The sequence below is a fragment of the Pseudopipra pipra genome, chromosome 6, assembly GCF_036250125.1.
Source record: "Pseudopipra pipra isolate bDixPip1 chromosome 6, bDixPip1.hap1, whole genome shotgun sequence".
Classification (NCBI taxonomy): Eukaryota; Metazoa; Chordata; class Aves; order Passeriformes; family Pipridae; genus Pseudopipra; species Pseudopipra pipra.
In genome coordinates, this window is record NC_087554.1 from 10,302,422 (window position 1) to 10,320,193 (window position 17,772).

General features: G+C 40.1%; 1 protein-coding gene across 7 annotated transcripts in view; it reads right to left on the minus strand.

Moving 5' to 3' along the window:
* MICAL2 (microtubule associated monooxygenase, calponin and LIM domain containing 2) overlaps positions 1-17,772 on the minus strand; it is a 127,433-nt gene that overhangs the window by 79,421 nt on the left and 30,240 nt on the right. For all 7 annotated transcript variants that reach the window (XR_010431162.1, XM_064657294.1, XM_064657292.1 and 4 more), the window contains exons 3-7: positions 5,474-5,681; positions 4,703-4,819; positions 3,494-3,595; positions 1,487-1,642; positions 518-618 (exon numbers count right to left, since the gene is read on the minus strand). Coding sequence is in view for 6 of the 7 variants with exons in the window: in XM_064657294.1 (XP_064513364.1) it covers positions 518-618; positions 1,487-1,642; positions 3,494-3,595; positions 4,703-4,819; positions 5,474-5,681 (684 nt within the window). In the remaining variant the exon portion in view is untranslated. The remainder of the gene's footprint in view (positions 1-517; positions 619-1,486; positions 1,643-3,493; positions 3,596-4,702; positions 4,820-5,473; positions 5,682-17,772) is intronic.

Consider the following 17,772-nt stretch of genomic DNA (forward strand, 5'->3'; position numbering starts at 1 on the left):
GAAGAAGAAAAAAATAAAAAAAAAAAAGGGAAAAAAGACCTCAAAACCCCAAGTTCCTCTGAAAGTTCATGCCATTGTGTTTATAAGCCTCCTTCTACCATATTTCACCCAGTTGAAAATTTGCAATTCAGCCTGGGGTAGGTTTTTATGCTTCCTTATTTGCCTGATAAAACTGGACATAGTTGTGCTAAGTTCACCTTTAAATAAATGAGGTTTTTATTTTCTGGTGCATTGATCACACCACGTATTTCCAAGGTGAGTCAAGATCCCATTTCAGCCAGTTTTGGAACTGATAAATTTAGACAGTATTGTTTTCAGTTCTCTATAGAAACTTTGTGTTGACTGAAGGTAAAAGCAAATTTTAAAGAAGTCAGAGTAAGATCCAAGTGACCTGAGCTTTAATGAAGCAATTAAGTCTATAAACACCCTCAATAACATGCCACAACATCTATGCAGATGTTCACACTTATTCTGTGCCATGTAAATAAAATAAGGTTTAGCCAGCATTTTTACATACGTTAATAATCACTCCTTTGTCCAGAAGACTCTGCTTTTTTGCTGTCATCACAAAATAATGAGTGCTATCTTTATAGTAAACAATGTTCTCCAGGTCAATCCCTGAAAAGAGACAACACATTCGTTACCAAGTGCAGGGCACTGCCTGTGTCATTTACTACCAACATGTGAGTGATTCCCACAGGTGCCTTTCCTTCTTGGGATGCATTTGCTTTCCCTGCTGGGGTGAAGTATTAGTGGATAAAATGCTATAAAACAAAACATGAGAGGAGATCAGCCTCACCCCACAGGAGCAGCCAGTTAACTACAGCATTAACAGCCTTCTGAGGTAGAATTGGGTGCCAAGGGAACAAACTGCTTTTCAGCTTGCTAGGGGCTCTGGCACTTGGTCTGATCAGGACTTTTGTTTTCAATAATAATAATAGAAAAATCAGCTGTAAATCAAGAACAGAATTGCTTGTATTGACAGTGGGTGCAACTATTCTGAAACCTCTTTCCATTAAGAAGTATTTCACAGTTTATATTTTTAGTATTTACGGCAGATAAATTCTCAGTTTATCAGCTCTACACATCAAAAAGCAAGAATAAACTCCTCCCAGAAGGGCAGAGCTTTTTTCAAAGTTTTTAAGCTGTTCAGTATGTGAACAGATAGAAACAAAACAAACTGTGTCTTAAGGGAAATCTCTGGGCCCTGAAAATGCTCTTTTAAATTTGTTCAACATAGCAGACATTTTTACAGTGAGAAAAATTTAAACATTAAAACAAGCTATGATGTGGCAATGTCTCAGCTAAAAAAATATCCCACTGTACCATAAATGGACACCTCCATCTGCAAGATTCTGACATCAACAACATTTTATCACTTGGAATTTTTTTTATACAGAATATTTAAATTGATGTTATCAGGAATAGGAGGGTGGCCTCTGCTGACTCTTGTATTTGGTAGTGGAAAAAATGAGGATGCACCCACCCGTTTCCTCTTTAAGGTCCTGGAAGAACTTCTGATTGAAGATAAAAGCAACTCCACTAATTTCTTCTACCTTGGCTTCTGCAGTTGTATTTCTGTTTATAAAATTGGCAGTGATGGCTATGGCCAGCTTTCCACGAAACTCCTTCCTCCTGAAACCTGGTAAGCAAAGAGAAAGAATTAAAACCACTGGAAATTCACACTGGACTTCAGAGAGGGAGCAGCTCAGTGCCTTTCCTACATCTAGTCCTACACTTCATCAAACAACACGCCATCAGTACATTCCATCATTCCTCCAAAATTCCCTTGAATGCAAAGTGTCTTTTTTCCCCATTTTCAGCTGTAAAATTGGAGCTGTACTGCATTCAAGATAAAGTCTCATTTAAAAAAAAAAGTCTGAAGAGGAATTATGGGAAGAAGTTAAGGGAAGATCATGACTAAAGTAAAACATAGAACATTTTTTGGCAATGTCTGGAAATAGAACAGATCAAATTTAGTGGACTGAGAATTTTTAATATGCTAAATAGCAAATTAGGTATTTTTTACATAGGTGGTAAACAGCTCATGAAAAAGGAAGCAAGAGATCAGCAGTCAAAAGCAGCAGAGAAAGATCTGAAAAACAGAAACCCCTGTAGCAGTGCTTAGGTGCACACATCACCAGCTAAGGAGATTTTTCAAAGGTATTTGGGGTTGAAAAATATTCAGTGGCTTAACTGTTATATTCCCAAGGTGAGACTGACTGTGAAGTTCCTTGCTCTCTGGCTCCACCTTTTCTTCCTCTTTTCACAACAAAAAAAAGTCCACTAAGCCACACTGTTGCAATTAAACATTTAAGTTTTTCCATCTGTATGTTCCCCTTATCCATAATTAAATCATGAAGTAGGACAGAGGGTGCTTAGAATATTTTTAGCCACTTGCAGATGACTTGAGAGAATTTCATGAGAAGAAATACAAATTTTTGTCTCTATGCTTCTCGATATGCTCTTGCTATTTCATTGGAATAGATTTAATATGACAGTAACAGCTTCTGTATGTATCTTCAGTGCACCAAATACTCCCTTAGTTCCTGGTATGATGATAACCATTAACTTCTCAATAGAGTCTACAGCTGAGGTAAGAATAATTTCACTTTGCTAGTATTTGACTACTTGAACAGCCCTTTATGAGACACAGCTGGACAACAGGGTAGGGAAATTTCTAATAGAGTATTATAAGGAATTCACTGTAACCATATTGTGGTTGGCAGATAAAAGAATAAGTAGACAAACTATGAAGCTAATATAGAAAAAGGAAACAGTGTACTTAGGGAACAGAAACTTGCATGGATACAGTCAAACCTAAAAGGGAAATATATCATTAACAGGTTTGTTCCTGTGATACAGGAGCAGCTTATCCAGTGTCTCGATAAGAAAAACAGCTCAAGTGGTCTGAATTCTCAGCAGTGACTCAAGTTCATGAAGCATTTACCCCCTCTCCTCCCACACACTTTAGAGTTATTTATTATCTGTTGGTATTGTTTCCAAAGTAATTGTTTCTAAAGCTCAATCTCCTCTACAAAAACACTGATACCTCTGATGACTTCACTAAATACCTGGCAATCACCCTTTGGTCATTAGTTCAAACATACAGGGCAAATTTACAGCACAACAGCAAAGGCTATGCAGTTCCTGACATGTATCTTGTCAGCCTCCTTGAAGTTAAATCACAATATAATTACTTAACCTTGAAGCAAGCCCAATGGCACTGTGATGCACTCTGTAGGCAATGCAGACACACAGAGCTCAGAAGCAGTAACAACATTTAATGTCTTCATTTTAACAATTTTGAATTGTAGTTGAGCTACAACTTAACAACAAAAGCAAGAGATACCACACAAAATAATAGTTTCCACACAGACATCAATGGATTGAAAGGTAACCTGTTGCTCTGTGTTCTCCTCTGACTCCCAGGTCTTTCAAGATCCCCTAAAGACCATACATAAGCATAAAAGCACACATTCACAACACCCACCTTCTAAGGTGTTCCTGCGGCCATCCGCTCCAATAATAACATCAAATTCATACTCTGACAAAGGGTGATCCATGGGGAGAAATTCAGCCCTCCAGCCTGTTTCTGAAAACACAAATGATATTTATTAATTCTTCAGTAACACAGTGGAGAAGGGATTTCAGAGTCTGAAGAAAGGGCACTAGGATAAACCATGTACTTCTCACTGAATTCTGCCTTGGCCTGAGGGAGGGAAGTTCTGCTGCAGTCAAAGCTACACTCAAGCTGTATTAGCAAGGTGTCAAGCTTGTACACTGACAATAAAAAAAAAGGAAGCCTTTGTCTGGATCACCTGCTGCACTAAACTTCCTCTCAGACCCATACCACACGAACATGCTTAAGCACTTCATTCTCACATAAATAACCTTATCAGGGCAGTACCTTACATGTAGTTACAGCTAGGAAGAGCTGGATATTAAAAGAAGAGAAACAGCATTCCATCGTCAATGTTTTTAATTGTCTTCTAAATAGAAGTTAAATGGAAGCATACTCACAAAGCAAAATTTAACCTTTGCATTAACACAATGCTGATTGTGTGAATATGTTTGTATTGTCCATATTTTAAAGTTATATGTACTTCAACTACTTAAAACATTTTTTTCTACTGTCACTTATGATCCTTTTAAGAGATAGCACAGTATTTCAATTGAAGTAAAACTTAAAAATATTCTATTGCTACTACACCCTAAATATTAATATTTTTTTAAAAATAGAAAAAAAGAATGAGAAATCTCTCTCTATTTTGTTTAAAAATCTTGCATAAGAATGTTGATAAGACTCAATGTGCCAGTGGGAGTTATATCAAATGTGAAAGCAAAATGAGGCCTCGGGCGCTTAATCCATCCTCAATATTTATATTATCAATCAAAATTTGTTTTTGCAAGAAGATACCAAGAAGCCACACCAGACTCCCTACAAAGCCTCAAACACATGCCAGAAGGCATAGTGCAAAACCTCAGCTTCTCAGCCTGGGTCATATTTTAGGAATTATCAGTGCTCTGTCTCCACGATACTTATCATGCCTACAACTGCAGAGAGCAAAGACTGCTGAATAAGAAGGGCAAAAAACCTCCCGTGTCTTTAAACAGAATTCAACTACCTTGAATGACTTCACATAATGCCCCACATAAAAAGAAGTTACTGTGAACAGAACTACAGTATGAGAAGCAATACTTTGGTTTTCTTGATCTTCAGGAGGCTCCAGGACTTTCACAAATTCTAGATTCACATGGATTTCAACGCCCAGTATAAGTGCAACTTTGAAGAGGATAAGTTGAAGTTGTCGAATACCTGCAGACAGCAAGTAACAAAGGTGTATTATTTAATAAGTAAGCAATCACAGCTGCTCCCAGCATGCTACTGAACTGATATTCATTGTTAGCACAAGCTTGAAGCAGTATTATTTCCTACTCTGTGATGAATGCAAATGTAGCAACCACCACAGGATGTTGTTCTCTTCCGTCTCCTTTTCCTCTTGCAGCACAATCTTGTGGGTAAAACTCATTTCAGTTGAGTTGCTTAGCATACTTTTGTAGAGCTTTCCCTCTTGATATTTAAAGGATCTGCTAACCAATATGCTGACCATTTTAGGATATAAGATTTTACATCGTACTTCCTTCTAAATTAGCCCACTTTTGCATATTTTCTCAGACTAGGGTTGTGTCTACCTTCAAAATACTAGAATATCAATATTCTTCACACTTCATAATCAAAACCTACTGTTTAACAAGTCCAGACTAACAAAAAAGCTGCTCCATAAGACTGCAACTTGTTCTACTGCCATTTTGCTTAAATGAGGCCATTTTTTTCCTCTGTGTGTGTGCACACAGGCACTAGCACATGTTTAAGGCAGATGAACTTTCTGTCAAACTGAGAAACTCTCCATTAATCTCCTGCTCTTGGCAGCCTCTTACCAGAACAGCACCCACACCCTCAGATACTTACTGATGTGATCAATAGATCCTGCACAGAATTTTCCATAAAATTTCTTTGCTCCCAGTCCCCGGAGATCATGGATGGTAAATGGCCAGAGGTGCAACACATTGTTTCTTGAAAAAGTGTCCCGCTTCTCCACGACGACGACTTTGGCTCCCAGGAAGGCAAGTTCTATGGCAGTCCGCAAGCCACATGGGCCACCTCCAATAATTAAACACTAGCAGAGAAAAGGAGGAGTTTTACACAGGGTTCTGTATTACTTCCACACACTTTCTAACTTACTCTGTTGGTATGACTCGGTAGTCAACTGGACTTGCACCACTGAGAGTGTATTCAAGGAATCTATTTAAGCCAATTAACATTCAAATTTTGTTTGCAAGTGGTGTTCAGTCAATTTACACAAGAGGATGAACTCTGCTTAGTGCAAACATAAAAGCATCTGGTAAAAAGATGTGACAGAAGGAACAGCAAAAAGCCAAACACTTCTGAGCATCTGCTCACATATGTCCAACCCTCACTTAGCATTTCTGAAGCACTTGCAGTAAACAGGATTACAGCTACATAAAAGGGAGGGGAAAGGAAATAAGTGGTCTTAGTGTAGGCTTTTTTTGTTTTACAGAGGAAATTGGTGTACATTTGCTAGACTTGTTAAACAAATCTGTGATAAGCCAGTAGCCTTACAGCATTAGTTACTCTCTCTTTCAAGTGAGGGTGTACCCTGGATACAACCAAGTGGTTCACCTCCTGATGTAAAGCAGGACCTGTCACAAGAACTCAGCAGACTTGTCCTGGGAACTCAGCCTGCCCTGTTACATTTCACCCAGTGGTCAACATCCTCACCTTCAGGTGCTTAGGAGCTTAAATCTAAGTTTGGGCATCCTCAGAAGAATCGCTTCCAAAACTGTTATAGAGGATTCTTGCCTAAATTTTAGTTGACAGCTGTAATTTTTCACAGATTAACAAGCAAAGGATTTCCAGCAAGCAAACTAATTAAAACCCAAACATATCTAATGCTTACATTTCCTTGACTCATTACTAAAAACTGATTAGAAACAGTTTCACAGCTGGACAACACTGCTGTTCCATGCTTCCCACCAAACCCCCCCTCCCAGACTTCACAAAATCTGTGCCATCATTTCAGGCACTGCAGTGGCTGGGGCAGGGAGAGCTGAGGTGGGTCTGGGTGGAGGGGAGAGCTCAGGAGAGCTGGGCCATGTTGCAAATCCAAAGCCATTATCTCACAGGCCAGACATGCTCCTGTGTGTCCTGCACACATAGCCAGACAGTGATTACAGTTTCAAAGCAGGCACGGACTGTATCTGGAGGCTCGTTTGGATATGAGTCTGGTTCCCATTACACTGCAATTTCATAAAATAGAGTCATTTGTTTATTTTGGTTTCTTCATCATTTGTTTTCAAATTTTACAACTAAAGCAAAAAGTATCTGGTGCTGACTTTTGTCCATGACTTTTGTCCAATCCAATCATAAAAGTGCAAAATTTTTTTAAAAATTTAATAAATAATTCTAACAAATTCCCACTGAAAAGAGAACTCCTGTGGGGTGCTTTGGCTTCACTTTAGGCAAGTGTTTTGTTAACCAGAGATATTAAAGTTAGGCTGTTGTATCAGCCACTTGGCTTTTTTCCTCTTAAAATGACATTTAATTCACAGTTCCAGAAGCAGACTCCTCACTGCATGCTGAATATTAAAAAAATTAATAAATAAATAAAAAAAAAATCCAACAGATGTAATTAAAAAGGAAGAAATAAAGTGCAGATTTAGCCTGACTGAAGAGGCTCACTGGTGGATCTGGGTCAGCTGTTTTTTGCACATGCTTCTTGTGATTAACATGGGAACACTGAGCTCTGACAAGTGAGTGACTGCCTTCACAGCTACAGGATTTTCCAGTCATGTTTAGCAAGCAGTTAGAAACATTTTACAAATAAACCCATGCATCCTCTGATAAGGCGGGGTTGTTTTTTTGGCTGACAAACTGTATCATATATACATAAATGCAACTTTAAAAAGAAAAAAAAAAAAGCAGTCTTTGGAGATTTAGACATAGTGAATCCTGCCAAGTAATGAAACCCACCCAGAAAGCCCTTCTGGTTGTTCCTGGTGCTCTGCAACACAGAATGTTAGAATTTTAAGGAGGATTCTGCCCTCCCCCATCCTCCTATCACCATTGACAAAGTATCTTCATAATTGCCTAGAGACATAATGAAAAATGGTTGTATATTTGCCATCATCCATGGTTACCTTCCACAAACATAATTATCTAGGTCTCAGAGCTATTTGTTCTTTGATTTATTAAGGATGCTTCCTGCTGGTGTAGAGCTTACTCTTGGCATTTTGTCATGTTTTTTTTAAAACTCCTAGGGTCAAAACCAGCACAAAACCCTTGCAAAGGTAATTCTTACTGCATATCTTTATTAAGTAAGGGCAGGGACAGTACCATTCCCCAGCTCTCTGCTTGCAGTCACAGAAGAAACCTTCTTGTAGCCAGCCTAGAACAAACCTTGAATGTCATCCTGTTCTCAACTCCTGTTACCCCAGTCTCCTGGCTCATCTGGGCCTGCTTTTGAAATTAATTTGCAATTTAACACAGATTGTGACAACCAGCATCACGTAAGGAAGTCTCACACAATCAATCCTGAAACATAGCAAACAGGGTTGGACAAGTACCAAGGGCTTCTCAACATCCATATCACCATTCACACATCAGCTGCCTTTTAACACTGCCAGATCATCCCCTAAAAAGCTAAAGGGTAACTTGATTTTTCAAAGCATCTTTGACAAGTTATTCCAAGTAAAAGTTGCTGAAGAGGACTGACAAGGAGCTTTTGCATTTTTCTTGTTCAGGCTGGAAATGAAGGGAGAAAGATTTGTACAGTTTTACAGGGCAGCTTATGCAAGAGTAATATCACAAGCAAACTTCTGTGGGCTGCCAGAGGAATCAGCATCATGATGGATGTTATATCCTGAGAGTACACCATGTTAGTGCAAAATTAGAGAAACAATAAATGAGGAAGGAAAAAAACAACAGTTATACATTCATGTACACCAAATTTCCTCCACCAAACTCCAGCTATGCAGTAACTGGCAGTTCTGGACAGGGTGCCCATAAACACCAACTCCCACAAGCAATGGTCACCACAAGTGCTTTTCATCAGGATTTTATGTGAGCTAAATTCATCTACTCCTGCAAACATTCTGGATATGAATACCATTTACTGATAAGATATATGCAACGATGAAAATTTTACACTTACAATATAAATTATCATAAGTAAATGGACAAGCTGGTCTTTGTTAAACTTCTGCAAGAGCATTTTTAGAATACTCCTTAGAAAATTCCCATTGAAGAGGACTAATGCCAGTTTACAGTCTAGTAATAGTTGCCTAATGACAAACTTAGGACTATTCTAGTTTAAATTCATAAGTAAAGCATGGACATTTTTGTACTTGACAATAAAAAACTAATAAACCCATGTATATTTTATAACAGTTGTCTACTTAAGGTACTGAGTAAATACTATGTTTCTACGATACTGTTAAAAAGTACTGTACTATTCCCTAAAAGATAATTGTTTCTGTATTAATCTTGTCCCACACTATAATCAAGCACACTACACATTGCATTATTTATCTTCAGACTGGAATATGGCAGAACTTCATGTACTTTTTTCCTGGTACAATTAAAAGATACCAGAAATTTTCAGTTGTAATAATACAAACATACACAGCATTTGCTAAGTCTCATAAGCTTGATTCTATTCAAAGGTCAGTCTGACTGTAAGAGATGTTACTTTCTCTCCATTAGTATGCTTAGGAATGGCAGCACCTTGAAAATCTCCAGAAAACGTTCCTACACTGAATTAGAGCACTTAGTGTGGAGATAAATGGCAGCACAGTTTACCTCTCCAATAGCAGAATGACTTCTGTGCCAGGCACAGGTTTTTGATATGATCTGCTGGATATAATGTGCAAACACACAATTTACAAAACAGGAGGGGAGGAAAGGGAGAGAGGGATGTGAAGTAGGGGCCTTTTGCAACCCTTTCCATCCCCTCACTACTAAATCAGCAGCCTGTGAATCCAGGCACCTGTATCCCATTTTGGAAAAACCATATGCAGTTTAACAGCTGAGAATTTGCAGAATGCCTCCACTGGTTTTCACACAGTAAACTAAGCTTGTGGAAACAATGGAGGGTTTGGAAGAAAGGAGGGAAAGGGCAAGAATACCAGCACTGTATTTAACAAAAAACAAACAAACAAAAAAAACAACCAACAACAAAGCAAAAGAAAATAACGCTCCACAATGACCTAGTCACAAAAATCTCATCCACTTGAATTGAGAGGTAGAATCTACTCACTGACCTTGAAATATGTAAAAAAAATGTTACCTCTCAGCATTTACATGATCACGCTCAAGGAATCTACCAGTTGGTAGTAGCAGAGGGGGGGATGCAACCAAACAGCATCTTTGTATAGTTAAGAATAGACAAATCCTGTTGCAGTCCAATGCATTACCCCAATGTTATCATCCAACTCTAAATCCCTCACTCCTCTTCTGCCCAAAGTACCCAATCATTAAATTAATCCTGGAAAATAAAAGGGTGTTCAATGATCATCTGCTCTCTGTATTTTCTTGGGATGAAGACAGAAGCTACAACCACACCCGAAGTTCAAGGTTTTCTTATTTCTGCCTTTTAGTTGTTCTGGAGGTAAAAAAGAGGAGATTATTTTCAGACTCCAGCTTCACAACAGACACAGAGACACCTTTTGCTGTCCTAAGGTATGCCAAGTCAGGAGCACCACTGCTACTCTTCAGTGGAAATGTACACACACACAAGTGAAAAAAATAGTGGAAACCATCTGCTCAAGTTAGTTAACTGCCTTTAGCTTAATGTAATATTTACCCAAATCACCCATTGGAAATAAAAACCTATAGGAATGGATCATGCTGTTAGAAATGAGTACCAAGGGGTGGCTTTCCCCATGTGCCTCTAAACCCCTTAACCCTAAGGAGTGCAGGTGTCCTCAGCAGCAGTGGGCCGCCCCACACAGTCACAGGAGACTCCTGCAGGACACAGAGGGACAGAATGCTTTGCCTTTGCATGGCAAACCTCCTTCTATAGCTTGCTCTGGGCCTCAGGCGTGTCCATTCCCATTGTCACCAGATCCAGGTCTTCATACTGGCCCTGGCCTTTTTGAAACACCCAAAGCAGCAGAGATGCACCAAGGACTAATTTGACTGATTCCACAGGGTTACATCCTACGTGGATTTGGACAAGTGTTTGTTAGTGATAAAGCTAAATGTGATGCAACATGAGACAGGCACAAAATGTAATGAAACAACACATTTTCTGGATCAGCAGTGACTGTTCCCTGGAAAGGCTCCAAAGTGAAACAGCTGCATAAGCAGCTAAGGCAGACAGCTACCAGAAGCTGCAGCAGGAAGCTTTCTCCACCACAATGCTTTTCACTCCATCCCCTTTACTAGATATGAAAATGCTTCTGGCAAAAATAGGACTGCTCAGTAGGACATTCCTGACTTACAGTTCATCTCACATTTGCAGTCTCAGATTTTATCACATAAATTCATTGACAGCCACTGGATACAGCAGTGCAGTCACAGATACCCTGAACACTCCGAGCAACCAATTTAAAGTTGGAAGCTGAAAGATTAAAATCTACATGCCACTTCAGACATTAAAAATGTCAAAGGCTGGAGTTTTAATTTTTTAAAAAATATGAAAACAGAAATAAATGTTAAGCTTTCAACAGGCATGACATGTTTTGTCAATTTAAGATGCAAATCCAGTCTTGCTACAGGCCCAGTCTACCTAAGCACTTCAACACACAGCTGCTCTGCTAAACTCAACAACCCTGTTCAGGTGCTCTCTGCTCCTGCAGATGAAGACCCCTGTACAAAGTGCTTGTCACCTACTTTGCCACAAACCAGCCCAGCCACTGATGCCAACAAAGGACGTGTTGCTATAAAATAACTCTGTTACCAGACACATTAGAGCTGCAGGAGCACAGCGCTCCCGTGACAGCGACATGCCCTGCACTGCTCAAGATGCTTGTGCTTGCTGAGCACTGCCATACCCATACAGCTGCTTTTAGTAAAAGGCAACAGAACATGACCCTGTCAAGAACAGTGAGGACAACCGTAGCTAAATAGGACAGTGATTTGGAAGGTGTCCACTTGGCTGCATACATATACAGAAAAGGGACAGCGCTGACTTAAAACATGAATTCTTCTATTCATTTTTGGAATGATGTCAAATACCAGAACATATACCCAAATTTTCTGTGGTTAACAGATATACACTACATGCAAAATCTTAAAAAGAATTACATAAATAGAAATTAATTCTTCCATCAAAGGAAGGGGGGAGAGAAGGCATAGGAGCTAATTGAACTTGCCCTACGAAGATTAAGTAGCATTTAAAAGTATATTTTTTCTCTGCTGTACCATGTTTCATGAACTCCTTATAAAGTTAGCAAGGTTAAAAACATTTCATTTGACAAAAATAATATTCAGTTAGATGCATTTTCATGAGAGGTCCTAACTGTCCAAAGGGTTACGTGGACACTGCTTAAAGTGCTCTACAGATAGCTCCAAAATTTACCTTAAAATATTATTAAGACTAGCTGCATCTTGCTGAATGGACAGTGAACACCACATAAAAAAAAAAAACACTGTTGGGGAAGTTTAAAGGCAGCTGGGAACACCAAGGCTCATGCATCTCTAATTGCAACTAAACCCTGCCTTGGTGCATGAAGCAAATCACAACCAATTCACTTCTGCTTTTGATCCCACCAGTATTTTACTCTCTGTACCTCCAGCTGAGCTGCTCAGAAATATGCAGTTTTGCCCTCTCATACTAAAGGTACCCAGGTCAGTGATTGGCAAAAATGGAGACACAGTTTTTCCTTTTTCTTCCAAGACTGTAACATGGATTTGAGGCTACCTAACAGAGGCTGACTTTGGCCAGAGCTCTTCCCCCAGCTCCGGGCCCTGCAGCTGCTGCACTCGCAGCTGGACGCAGCACAGTCCAGGGATCAGAGGATCTATCTTTACTGCCCTCCTGTTTTATTGAGTCAAAATGCCAGAAGTGAAACATTAGTACAATTATTGCATTCATTTGGCTCATCTTTAATGGGATTTTTTTTCCTCTTTTTTGGAAGATAAGCTTCTGCATGGAAAAAAACACATGCCTTCATTTTTCCTGGATGTATTTGGATGCACTTGTCTGTCCATCCTCTCTGCCACATGGTTATCTAATATTAGATTTGTGCATAAAAAGTTTTCCATGCTTTGAAATCAAAACAATGGTATGAAAGACATTTGAAATTTATATTCTGCTATGGCATACATTAAAGGAGGGCTGTGTGCATTCAGGGTGCTGGAAGGTCAAGAGTGCACTCAGTGATGCAGAGCTGTAGGGACTTCGGAGCTTTTCTGAAGAGCTCTCTCAGGTGGCATTGGTCATATGCTAACCTGATCTTAGGCCTTTTATAACATCTGCCAAAAAAAATTTTAAAAACACTGCATACGTATCACAGGAAAGTATCCCTGGAAAGTTTGTTCTCCTGCACCAGTTACAGTTATCTGAAAAAACCCGCACACCATCTGACGACACATGTTATACTCATTATACTATATTATCCACCAGAAACCAGGCAAATGCTTTAATCCAAAAATGTCCTCAAATAAAGCACAAAATAAGCCCTCTAACATCCTTTGGAATTAAGAGTATGTTTGCTGTTTTCTTACCTGTCTTTCATTGTAATCAAAACACGGGGAAGAGAAAAAAAAACAAGCCCACACCCAAAACCCAGAAGAGATTAGTTTCTTTTCTTGTTTTGGCCAGTTGCTTAAACAATCAAAATGAAAACAAGATAAACCTTGCAGAAAGAATGTTGCCTGACTCTCCCAGCCATGAGCATGGTTGGCAGCATGTAAGTACCTTGCCTGTTTTTTGTAGGCTTACGCCTGTCATATTGAGATAGTGCTTCAAGGCTATACTTAAAAACTTAGCAAAAAAAGCCCAGAACAAAACCGTGAAACCAAAGAATCCATTCAGAAACAGAGCTCTGATGAACAAAGATAAAGAAATAAAGGCACCAAGAGCCTCACCTCTGAGCACAGCAGAGACTAAGCAGAGACCAAGTGTTGGGAGCCTTGCGAGTAGTGACGCTTGTGAGGTTGAGAAGGAATAGTTATTCCTCTACATGGTTTCAAGGGTCAGGGGCTGACCAGCCAGCAAGGACTTGTCTACAGACCCAGAGAAAAGGATTTCTCATACTCTGTGGCATCCAAAGCACGCTGGCAAGTTGATCAACAACCACTGCTCTGCTACAGGAAGAAATCGATAATATTCTTTAAAAATAACAGTCCTGTCGCTACAGCCTGGACTGTCTACAGAGATGAAATAATACACTGAACCTAGAACTTACAACTAAAGAACAACAATCATAGCAATCTAGTGAGCTAAGCTTCCACTTTGAAATTGGCTTTTTCAAGTAAGTGGTCAGTCAAGGTACTTTGAGGATATTTCACAGAATATTTTAAAATATGTTCTAAAATATATCTTTCTGTTAGATTAATTATTAACCAACACCCAATGAAGGCTTGGCTTTTAGAAGCCAGTACTGGGTAAATGAGCTTTTACAGTACTAGACATAGCTCTGAGTCAGAATCCACACTTTTTAATTATTATTTATTTATTTTTTAAGAGCTTAATCATTTAATCCCATAATTTCTAACTTTCCTAAGCAGAATGACTGTACAGTAGTGTACAGAACCTATAGATGAGCTCAAAATGCTACAGGAAGGCAGGAATTCTGGGCTCCTGAGGTCTCTTTTTTTCCAGCTCATCATGCAGTCTTCCAAGTCACTACATTTCAAGTGCTTGCACTCATAGCCACTTATCAAGTAAAGCTAAATACAGCTCCAAAGAGTGATAACCTGACTTTTTCTGGTTTACCTGGTCACTTGCACAAATCAGTTTACCATGGATAGACAATGCCTTTACTTTCTACAGTTTTACTTATAATTTGATAACACTATGAATTACCAACCAGCACCTCTTGGCAACGTGGCATTCGAGAGGGTCAGCAAGCAAGATGGGCCTGAATTGTTTGAACAACCAGAATTAGAAAATGTGCCTTTAGCATAACACTTTTGAGGAAGGTTTTTAGCAGGAAAAGTTAACAGCACTCAGAACCAACAAACCAGGCTGCTGGCAGCATGTCACACAGTGAAAATTAGATTTCAGCTTCTCTAGTTCTCATTTCCAAAACCTTTCTGGATGAAAATAAAGAAGGTAGGTAAAACCCTCTTACTAAAGGAAAGTGTCGTGGAAAATAAAAGTAAATATAAAAGGGTGAAAAAAATCTAAAAAGAAGAATGCTTCCAAAAGAGGAGCAAAGAGCTGAAGACAAAACTTGGCAGCAAATTGCACATCACGAGGTGTAACAGTCTTTTTTACACCAACATCCGACACAACAGAAGGGAGATAAACATACACAGAAGATCAGTGTTTATTTACACGTATTAATGAGCCTGTTTTCACATTCCAGCCAGGGTGAAATTCAGATGGAGACACCTGCCTCAACAACACCGGCTGCGCTTGTTCTGCCACTATCAGGGCTGTATCCAGGCTGCCAGGCAGTGTACTTCCTACCCCAGATGCCTACAGCCAGGCAGGAGATGGAGAAGCCAGCCCAGCCCTCGCAGCCCCACAGCTGGCCAAGCAGGGACCAGACCCAGCGGCGGCCCCCCCCGTCAGGAATGGTTTCATCCCATATGTGACTATTTCCTAACTTGCTAAAAAACAAGTAAGAGAAAAAAAGGGGTGAGAGGGGGAGAACATGAGAGAAATGCCTTTGCCTTCCACTGAGCACTCGCTGATCTGCATAACTTGTTATTACTGCTCTGGGTGTGTAGTCCTTGGCAGGAAGCTCACTGCCATCTCTTGCAATGTTTTCTAATCTAAGCTGCAATTTACCCTGGAGCAGTTGTTTTATCTGAATTGTAAATCCAGCGAGGATGGCACAGTACAGGCAGGACCGGGACATTTTGCTGTTGCACAGGTCCTTTCAGAGTTGCTCTTGTAACTCTTTCAAAAGGGGAGTAGAAGGAAGCAACACAAGGCCAATTCACAGTGTGGCAGAATCACATGGTTCCTTCTCAGTCAGTATCTTAGATCCAGAGAGTGATGCAAGACAAGTCAGGCAGTATCTCTTGGTTGGTTTGTTAAGCAGAAACAGCCTACCCTTGGAAAACACAAGTTGTTCTTCAGGGCTAAAACAGGAGCAGCAAATGTCCAGGGCAAAACATGAAGTTTGAAAAACTAATCAGAATTTGATCTAGCAACACCAGCCAGACTATTAGAGGGAGAAGGTGAAATGCTCTGTGGTCTTTTCCTTGGGGCCTCCCCCAACATAGATTAGGTGAAGGTACTTAAGCCTTTCCTGCAGGTCACATTCTCTAAAGCTCTGACCATTACAGCTGCTCTGTTCTAGACTTGCTCTAGTTTATCTACCACTTGTCTGCTTAAAACTAAGCAAAATATTTTAGCAAGGATTCTTCCTGTACCAACTTGGTGGAAAGGAAACATCCCAGTCCCCGACACACTGCAGGTCTCCTCAGACAGGCTCCCAGGATCAGTTCCCTGTGGATCAGCACTACACCCTATGGATTCAGGCTGTGTATGTGGTTCATTACAAGCACCAGATCATTTTCTGCAACATATTCCAAATTTTCTCTGGATATTACACCCCTTCATTGAGAGGTTCATAACCTTCTAGCAGCTTTCAGAAATTTTACCCTGTTGATCTCAGACCATTTCTTCAAGATTTTTAGACATTCTAATCCTGTGTTTCAAAGCACTTGCAGCTTAGTCCTGCTTGGTCACACTTGCTCCTCCAGAACAAAACCAAGGCCCATTTGGGTACCTGCCAGACTCTCACAATTTTGGAAGATCTGAAGCAAGAAGTGACCAGCTGCCAGCTCTCCTTAACAAGGCTTTTCACCACAGAAATACTTAGGTTTCCCCCCATCAGGTTTGTTTCAAAATACAGCTTTAAGCTCAGCCAACCATCCCCAATTTGAACAAAGACTGAAGAACTAGAAAATTGTAATAATGTCACATTAAGGTATAAACTCAGATCATTTTTCAATAAGCACTTTTCAACAGATATACAGGTTAAGGCACAAATATCCCAGGGATCTGAAATGGCAAATAGTTTGCAGAAACTTGGCTGTTGCAGACGCAAACTTTGTGTGTAAGTGTAGACAGGTTAGGGAATGTGGGAATTTTGAGAACTATCTGACATAAAATAATCCACCTTTAGACAGTGTAGCAGAGAAAGTAAAACAGCAGAGAAAGTAAAGCAAATAAACACCATTTCAAGGGCATTAAAATGGAATTTCTACATTTTCTTTATAACAGCTCCTAGTTAAACTTCTTTTTTCACCATAAACTCCATCACTGTGAAGGCTTTTTAGAGAGAAAATGCAAATAGAAGTTCTGTTGTTAGCTTAATAAAATAAGCTACTACCAAAATATTTTGCATTTTCTCTTCTTACGCAGCACCTCTTAAAACTGGTATTTTACAGCCTACCAAAAGTATGTGAAAAGCTGTCTGCATTGAGGCCTAAACGGAAGATAACGGAGAATTAGATTTGTCAGCAGAAAGAGGAAAGAAAGCAACCACATCCCCAAAACCCCCGTTCTCAGGGCAGACATGGGAACCTCGGGAAGGACCTGAGCTCTAGGAGACAGGAAATTGCCTTATTGTCTGAACTCTGGGGTCTAGCAGCCAAGTGTTTAATCGCTTCTTGGTAGCCAAAGTCATGTATTTCCTCACTTATCAGTGCACAAACATTAGAGGAGCAAAGTTGGAAACGTAGCTAACAACAAACCCCCAACAACCACACCTGGCACCCTCGGGGGCTCTCTCTCTGACCCCAGATCATCAGCCGAGCTTTGGGACAGGGGCCAGGCAGGAACACCCCTTGCCCCCCACCCCAGCCTGCCTGGTGGACGGACAGACAGCCCCATGGACGGACAGACAGACAGTCCGGCTGCTCCACAGGGCCAAGCCCCCAAGCCCTGCAAAGCCACAGTCACCGGGACACACCCTGTCGTAACCTTTTGTTTCATTCAGACCTAATTAAGCCACTCGTGGTGACAATAGTGGTGTTTTGTGTGAAAGTAACAGTGTCACTCCCTGCGGGAATCTTTATAAAATATCTAGGAAATCAGGTCAGGGTGGGACAGTTCCCTT